This window comes from Chrysochloris asiatica, unplaced genomic scaffold (assembly GCF_000296735.1).
Source record: "Chrysochloris asiatica unplaced genomic scaffold, ChrAsi1.0 scaffold00168, whole genome shotgun sequence".
NCBI lineage: Eukaryota > Metazoa > Chordata > Mammalia > Afrosoricida > Chrysochloridae > Chrysochloris > Chrysochloris asiatica.
The window spans coordinates 4663140-4671667 of record NW_006408686.1 but is presented as its reverse complement, the minus strand read 5'-3'; the positions used below and the strand labels follow the sequence as shown (position 1 = coordinate 4671667).

The 8528-nt window shown below is 56.6% G+C and overlaps 1 protein-coding gene across 1 annotated transcript in view; it reads left to right on the top strand.

Moving 5' to 3' along the window:
• The first annotated feature begins 5 nt into the window (after nucleotides 1–5).
• Nucleotides 6–8528, top strand: part of LTBP4 (latent transforming growth factor beta binding protein 4) — a 28618-nt gene continuing 20095 nt past the window's right edge. Inside the window, exons 1-11 of the mRNA XM_006871411.1 lie at nucleotides 6–255; nucleotides 4400–4591; nucleotides 4751–4998; nucleotides 5075–5177; nucleotides 5619–5693; nucleotides 5782–5904; nucleotides 6349–6513; nucleotides 7104–7244; nucleotides 7366–7488; nucleotides 8024–8149; nucleotides 8234–8359. Of these exons, the coding sequence (XP_006871473.1) occupies nucleotides 6–255; nucleotides 4400–4591; nucleotides 4751–4998; nucleotides 5075–5177; nucleotides 5619–5693; nucleotides 5782–5904; nucleotides 6349–6513; nucleotides 7104–7244; nucleotides 7366–7488; nucleotides 8024–8149; nucleotides 8234–8359 (1672 nt within the window). The remainder of the gene's footprint in view (nucleotides 256–4399; nucleotides 4592–4750; nucleotides 4999–5074; nucleotides 5178–5618; nucleotides 5694–5781; nucleotides 5905–6348; nucleotides 6514–7103; nucleotides 7245–7365; nucleotides 7489–8023; nucleotides 8150–8233; nucleotides 8360–8528) is intronic.

The following is an 8528-nucleotide window of genomic DNA, read 5'->3' as shown; positions in this document are numbered from 1 at the left end:
CAGCCATGGCGGGAGGCGCGCGGCTGCTCTGGGTGTCGCAATTGGCGCTGCTGGCGCTGCTCTGGCCGAAGCCCGGGCTGGGCCGGCCGCAAGAGCGCCTTCGCGTGCGCTTCACCCCGGCCGTATGCGGCCTGCGCTGCGTCCATGGGCCCACTGGCCCCCGCTGTACCCCGACCTGCGCGCCCCGCAACGCCACCAGCGTGGACAGCGGCGCACCCGGTGGGGCGGCCCCGGGGGGACCCGGCTTCCGCGCCTGTGAGTGCGGGGAGGTGGTCCCGGGGGAGGGAGTCCCGGGGGGGAGGAGGTTCTCCAGGGATGGGGCAGACAGTCCCCCAAGGAGAGGAAGTCTAGTCCATATCCAGGAATGATGGGGAATCCCTGGGGCTCTTGGCGAAGGGAGCCCCAAATGCCTGGTTTGTAGAGGTTGGTCCTGACGACCTCGACTTTTGCAAGCAATGAGAGTTCTCAGGGACCTGAGGCGTCCCACGTGAGGGAAATGGGGTCGGCTTTCATGCCTCTGAGTCCAGGTGGAGATACGAGAACTGAGGGTCTTGGAAGCATTTGGAAAGGGGGGCTGAATTCTGAGACTGCAAGGGTTCCCCTGGGACCAAGGGAGAGTTTTAGAGCTGCAAGGGGGAAGGGTATCTCAGTTTCTGCATATTCGGGGAGAGGAGGAATTGAAGTGACTGAGAAGAGGAACTGGTATTAGGAAAGTTGATCCACGGAGCTGAGAGGAAAAGGGCCCAGAAAGGGGGGTCTCTGTAGGATCCTGAATTGCAAGGGTCCCACACGCAAGAGAAATCCAGACAAGAGGCCTAGGGGAAGGGGCACCCCTTGGGGGCAGAGACGACCAGAGAAGGACGAGTACCAGGCACCCCAGGAGATGGGAATCTTGGGGGTTCAGGTGAGGTTCACCTGTTGATTGAAGAGCAGGGCGCATGGGTGGGCGTACTCTCCGTGGTCGGGACCTCCCTTCCCCCATCCTCAGGCCTTTTGGAGTGGGGAGTGGGGGCCCCTGGCGCCGAAAACTCGCCCAGCCTGGCCCCCAGCCAGCCCAGCCCGGGGCCGGCGTGAGCTCATCTCCCGCCTGAGCCCCGCCCGCTGCCACTCCCTCTCTCCTCCCCTTCCTCCCTCTTTCCTTCATTCCCTAGGCCCAGCCCCAACGCGCCCGCGCCCGTGCCAGGCGCCGTGCCCAGGCGGGTGCCAGGCCTCAGGAGGCTCAAGGAGGGGCATGTGAAGGGGCATTGATCTTGGCGGGACCCCGATGTCCTCAGCTGTCCGCTTAGCCTGGAGCTTGGGGACCTGAGTTGGCCGTGCCAGTCTAGCTGCCCAATCTGGGTGTGGGCAGATCTGGGTGTCCTCAGGGAGCTGTGCTGGGGACCTGCATTCAGTACAAGCCAAGAGTAGGCGGAGAAATGCCCTTGGAGTCTAGGAAACGCTCCCAAAGTCTGGCTGGATTCCCAGGACCCCCAGCAGAGACCCCTTCCCATATTGAAATCTTGATTGAAGTTCAGCCTCTCCTAGTTCCTACCATTTAAGGCTCCTCATTAGAGCAACCTAGAGTTTTGACTTGATTCCTTTAGCTAGGGGACCTCGGAGTCCCGACGTCTAGACCCCTAAATCCTATGCAGACTCCAGAGACCAGCTCTTCCAGTAAAGTGCCCTTTCATTCTTCTTAGGTTAAGTGCTGTAGCATAGGTTCAATTCATAACGACCCAGCATAGGGTCTCTGAGGAATGCGAGGAGAGCCCATGGGTTTGAATTGTCGACCTCTTGAGGTTAGCAGTCCAGTGTTTATCCTTCAGGGCCACACCAGGATCCCCCCAAATTGTGCCCTTACCACAGAACTCTGTAATCCTGTCACTTTCCCCACTTTCAGAAGAAACCCCAGATTATGAGCCATACATATATAGTACAAATCCCCTTCTCTAGTTGAATCACCTACCTTTTCCATAAAAGTCTCTTTTGCATATTTCCAACTAAGTTTACCAGTGTCTCATCAGAGATTACTGATATCCTGTCTCTCAAAGTCCTGCTCCTGGCTACGGATGGCTTTCCCAAGGGAACCTCTGACGCCATCTGTCTTCAGAGGACCCCTGAGTTGGTCTCCATAGCTGAGTCTACCTGGAGGGCACCAGACACAGTGTTACCCCCAATCATTGATTAGGGACTTGGGTCCCTAATCCTTTAGCTGAGCGAAGTGGGGTTCTAGGGTTTTCCCTGCCAATTGCATTCAGATGCTGGGAACTCCCAGGAGTCCCACTTATTTACCGAAATCATGTTCTCAGCACTCTCAAACTGGTCAACTCCTAGAAGGCACTTGTTGTTAAGTGCCTCGAATCGATTCCGACCCATAGTGACCCTGTATGCGGTTTCCTAGGAGAGGCTGGTGAACTTGAACCGTCGACTTTGCGGATTCTTTTTTCTCGGTAACGCGCCCCAAAAGGATTAGGAAGATCTTTTCTCTCATAAGGTCATTTCAATTTCCTCTGGGCCAGATTTCCTCTACTTCAGGAACGTGAGTCATCACTGAACCCCAGAGTGCTGTCCTCCAGCTCCCAGGACTCCAGCCCCCTTACCATTCTAAATTGAGGGGGCTTTCCCCATACTGTCCTCTGAGGGTTCAGGGCTCACAGTCCCACACACGCTTCCCTGGACCGCCGCGGCCGCCTGCCCCCTCCCTCCCTTCCGCACAGCTGTCTCCAGCTGTTTTCCAGCAGCCCCAGGGGAGAGAAGGAGGGGGGCGGTGCCCTTGTAGGACGCGTATGGTCTCCTTTGGCTAAATGGACCCGGGGCTCCCGAAGGGTCCGGAATGTGGAGCCACCGCCCTGCCCCCGCCGCACCCCTCTCTCTGTTTACCCCGCCGGACAGCTGGCAGTGTTCCTCCGGGAGGTGGCCAAGGGCCCAGCGAGGGCGCGCAAAGGGGAGTGGAGGCGTGTTCCCGCTGGGGGCCCCACCCCAGGGCTACCGGAGGCGAGAAGACAGGGCTAGAACTCTGAAGCCCCAGCCAGAGGAAAGGTGGGCGGGGACAAAGCGCGGTGGGCAAGGCTAGGACGCCTGGAGAGCAGGGAGGCGGAGTGGAAAGGGCTGAGGGAGTGAACCAGAGCAAATCTGAGAGAAGAAAGGAAGGTGGGCGGGGCTAAAGATTATCAGGTTAGACTCCTTGATAGGCGGAGTTTAGGTTCTCGCAGGTGAAAGTGGAAGGTAAAGTGGGCGCGGTGAGAAGTGGGAGGAGCTGGGACTTGGCGTACCGGGCCAGAAGGGGTGTGGGCGGGCCTAGAATGGGAAGGGGGAGTATTGCCCCGAGAGGCTAAAATGTGGTTTGAGTCAATTGAAGAGGCCAGCCTAGATGGGCGTGTCTGAAACAGTTTAGGTCCTCACTAGACTACAAAGTGGGCGTGGCTAAACCTCTAACGAGACAGTGGGCGGGCCTGGAACGCTGAGAACTCAGCTAGAAAATGGAATGGCCAGACTAGAGCGAAGGGGCGGGGCGACAAGAAAGTTAGAGAATGAATCTTAGGGCGTGGCGAGGCTACTCCATTGACTGAGCTACGTCTCTGCGAGATGAACGGCTCGGTGGGGACCGTGCAGGTGGCTGGAGTTGAGGCAAGACCACAAGACAGAACGATTTAGAACCGAAGTGTAGTGGTTCAGGGCTACACTACTAATCAAAAAGTCGGAGGTTCAAACCAGCAGTCAGTCACTCTGTGAGAGAAAAATGTGGCAGTCTGCTTTCATAGAGAACCAAACCCATCAAACCAAAGTCATTGCCTTCAAGTACATTCTGCTTCATAGCGGCCTTATTGGACATAGTAGAACGGCTCCATAGGGTTTCCAACGATGAAATCTTTACTAAAGGAGATTGCCACGTCTTTCTTCCGAGAAGCGGCTAGTGGACTCTAACATTTCAGTTGGTAACTGAGAATTTAACCACGGCGTCACCAGATCTCCTTCCATAAGACCTATGGGGCAATTCAACTCTGCACTTAAAAGATCGCTACAATTCGGAACGGGCGCCACAGAACAAAACACTCGTGGCGCTGTGGTTAAAGCATGGGCTTGCTAATCAAAAGGTGAACGGTTCGAGCCCACCAGTGCTTCCAGGAGAAAGATGTTCCGCTTCCTTAAAAGATTTGCTGCCTTGGAAACCCTATGTGGCAGTTCTACTATGCCCTACAGGGTCGCGATGAGTTGGAATGGATTCATGGCCTTGGGTTAACAAATTTGAGGGCTTAGCTTTAATCATGGGCTCTTGATAGACTGGGTTCTGATTCAGTATACGGGGAGAAGAAATGGAAATTCTCAGTTATAACAAAGAAGACCGGGCTAACTTGAGTGCCAGGACCCCAGGGGTCCCTACAGAAGAAGTGCCCATCCTGAATGTTGCTTTCTTCCCCAGTCCTTTGTCCCTTGATCTGTCATAACGGCGGTGTGTGCATGAAGCCTGACCGCTGCCTTTGTCCACCGGATTTCGCGGGCAAATTCTGTCAGCTGCACTCCTCCGGCGCCCGACCCCCGGCCCCGGCCATGCCAGGCCTTACCCGCTCTGTGTACACCATGCCACTGGCCAACCATCGCGACGACGAACACGGTGAGGAGAGTTCAGCCTGAGTCCCCTACGACCCTCTCTGTCCACTACCTCACCATTCCTCTGACGTCCATTTTCTCCGCCCATGAGTACTCCCCATTCCTAGTCTAGTTCATAAGAACCGGTGTAGACACCCTTTTGGTTGTCTTTGTCTCCCGCCAGGCGTGGCGTCTATGGTGAGCGTCCACGTGGAGCATCCGCAGGAGGCGTCGGTGGTGGTGCACCAGGTGGAGCGTGTGTCTGGGCCTTGGGCGGAGGCGAACGCCGAGGCGGTGGCACGGGCAGAAGCGGCGGCACGCGCGGAGGCGGCGGCGCCCTACACCGTGTTGGGACAGAGTGCGCCCCGTGAGGATAGCTACTCTGATGCCTCGGGCTATGGTTACTGCTTTCGGGAGCTGCGCGGAAGCGAAGTGAGAGTAGGCCAGTGGGGAGGGGCCTGGAGCGTGCCAACGCGCGAGGGCGCACTCACCCAACACTTCCCCACAGTGTGCGTCCCCGCTGCCTGGGCTTCGGACTCGTGAAATTTGCTGCCAAGGGGCCGGCTTGGCTTGGGGCGTTCACGACTGCCAGCCTTGTTCGGAGCACCTGCGTAAGTCCCCAGGATGTCCCCCAAGGTTCTCTGTGCTGTTGTTAAGTGCCGTCGACTCGGTTCCGATTCATAGCGACCCTGTATAGGGTTTCCAAGAAGCGGCTGATGAGTTTGAACCGCCGACCTTACCCCGCCCATATTTCAACCACGCGCACAAGTTCTAGACACGCTCACCCTGTTGTGGTTAAGGATTTCCAGTCTAGACTCTACATTAACGTTCTGGAACCAACTCTCACCACCATTGCATTTGGCCACTAAGCTCTAACTCAAGTTTTATGCTTTGGTTTCACCCATGTATTTCTGCAACCTCCGTTTGTCCTCTCAAATCTCCAACCTAGGGCTTCAAGCCACATCCAAGTGGTTTCTTTCCAACTTTCATCTTGCCCATACCATTCTCGTTTCGTCCACCGTCCCAGGCCCAACTTTCTCCTGCCTCCACAGGAAACTCCGCCCAAAGGGGCTCCCCGGATAGACCGTGTCCAGCAGGCTTTGAAAGGATGAATGGGTCCTGCGAAGGTAAATTGGCTGGAGGCGCGGGGGCGGGGCTTTGCTCTTTGGTGCGGTTGTAGTTCCTGACGTCACTGTGACTGCCCATTCCTCTCAGATGTAGATGAGTGCGCAACCAGGGGGCGCTGCCAGCACGGAGAATGCGTCAACACTCGCGGCGGGTACACGTGCGTGTGTCCTGATGGTTTCCTGCTCGACTCGTCCCGCAGCAGCTGCATTTGTGAGCCTCCAGGAGGGGGCTGAGCCTTCATCATATGCCCCCAGACTACATCCAGAGCCCCTTTCCTCTCCCCCGCCACTTCTCAGACTTTCATTACCCAGGATCTTCTTCAGTCTCAGTTCAGAACACCCTCAGATCCTCCAAGAAGCCCTCAAAAACCTTTAGGATCCACAGACCCCTTCACCTCCTTTCAAGCTCGAGTTCCCCCAACTCTTTCTGACCATCAAAGCATCTTCAAACCCTTACATCCCTTTCAGAACCCCTCAAGTCCTCAGATCTTCAAACCCCCTCAGACCTTCAAACACTTCTCAGACCTCCAGACCCTCCCAAACGTCCTTCATACCCAACAAGCCCACCCTGGGACCATCGCCCAGGAACATTCCTCAGCTCTGCCAAAGCCTCAACCCTGCCCTCATCAGTTTCCTTCCCCTTCCTATTCCCCAGCCCAACACGTGATCTCCGAGGCTAAGGGGCCCTGCTTCCGCGTGCTTCGCGACGGCGGCTGCTCGCTGCCAATCCTGCGTAACATCACCAAACAGATCTGCTGCTGTAGCCGAGTAGGCAAGGCCTGGGGCCGGGGCTGCCAGCTCTGTCCACCCTTTGGCTCAGGTGATCACTCTTGCCCTGTCCAGGCCCAGATGTGACACACACACAGCTCTCAGTCTAGGCCTGCCCCCAAACCCGGAGGCACACTGCTGGTGGTCGGTGGTCAGTGCCCCAGACTCAAGATGAACTATCCTCAGACAGTATTCCTCCCTGACCCCACACCCACCCTCTACCTCGTCCTATTCAGTCCAGGCTACAGGCTGCTTTCCCAACACAGCCCCTTCCTGAAACACACCTCTGGCAAGCTAGTTCCAGACTAAAAGCAAACCCCATAGCGGAACTGACTATTTCCTGACTTCCAGTCCAGTTCCTGATGTATCTACCCCAAACCAGAACTCGCCCGTAGACCACTGTCCCTGCCATCATTTCCTGAGGGAGAAAAAACAGTCCTTGATGGTCCACTCTTAACCTGCGGGGAGTCCTTTACTTTGGCCAGGGGCCCACCAGTCCCAGCCTCCAACCCAAACCCCAACATACTCCCAGGCCAAACCCTGCCCGCCCTCTGCCACCCCCCCTTTCACCCATCGTCTGCCCCTCCTCCTCTGGCTTTTTCCACCTCTCTCTGCTCCTCTCCCTTCCTTTCCTGTTCCCAGAGGGGTTTCGGGAGATCTGCCCGGCTGGCCCCGGTTACCACTACTCGGCTTCTGACCTTCGCTACAACACCAGACCCCTGGGCCAGGAGCCACCACGCGTATCCATCAGCCAGCCTCGCCCCCAGCCTGCCACTCCTGCAGGTGAGCTGACTCTTCTAGAGGGGATGTTGTTTCCATGGCTGCCCCATCCTCCTAAAGGATGCAAGAGGAGTGGGGGCATCTGAATTTAAGTCCTCACTCACTGATGCCTCTCCCTTACTAGGCTTTCTGCCCACCCATCGCCCAGAGCCCCGACCTGAACACAGACTTGAACCCCAGCCTGGCCCTGCTGAGCTTCCCCGGCCCAGTATCCCTGCCCGCCCTGGTTCTGAGAGTTCTGAGTCAGGTGCAGTAGAAGGGCTCGAAGTCACTGATGGCAATACTATTGGTAGGGGGTATTTCGGCAAAAGGACAGAACACGAATGTCAGAGGCAGAGGAGTTAAGGAATGGGTGGGAAGAGATAAAGGTTTGAAGCTTTGGGTAGGTGGTGATTACATCAGAAACTGTAGTCAGACAGAATACATATAGTCAAGTATCCGTTTTCTCATTTGTAAAATGGAGTTAATTGTGAGGATTCAGCAAGATGTTTTTGAAGAGTACATAGTAAGTGCTCAGTTAGTACTTAACACTGAAGACATTAAGAAAACACCTCAGCCAGAAAGTTGGGAAGACTTCAAAGGTTGAAGAGGCCTGAAAGTGGTATTATGGTTCCGGCAGATGATCCTAGGAGAATGTTCCATGACGGAGAGGGGAATCAGAGGTGGAAGACTGGGTTGGGGGAGGGGACATTGATGAAGCAAGGGATCTGAGGGAACTGTACTGGGATGAAAGGGACAGAGGATTCGGAGATGGGGGAACCCTGGATGACTGGATTCTCTAGCTCCCCCCGTGTGTCAGCGCAATCCCCAAGTCTGCGGCCCCGGACGCTGCATCCCTCGCCCCAGTGGCTACACTTGCTTGTGTGACTCGGGTTTCCGGCTCAACCCCCAGGGCACACACTGCATCGGTGAGCTGGGTGGAGAGGGTGGATGGAGACACGGCAGGGCGCTCTGCCGGGTCACCCGTTGACCAGTCCCTTTCGTGCCTTCAGACTTAGACGAATGTCGCCGCGTACCCCCTCCCTGTTCTCCCGGGCGCTGTGAGAATTCTCCAGGAAGCTTCCGCTGCGTGTGCGGCCCGGGTTTCCGAGCAGGCCCGCGGGCCACGGAGTGCCTGGGTAAGAAGTCCGTCCCACCCGACTGTAGACCACACCCGTGTCGGTCCCTCTCTAATTTCCCTTCGGGACCAGAGTCTCCGCAATTTGAGGGTCCACGCCCCTCCTTGTCTTGCTAGTGCCCTGCCCCTCCCACAGCGACTACACCCCGGGAGCCCCCGCCACAGTGCTA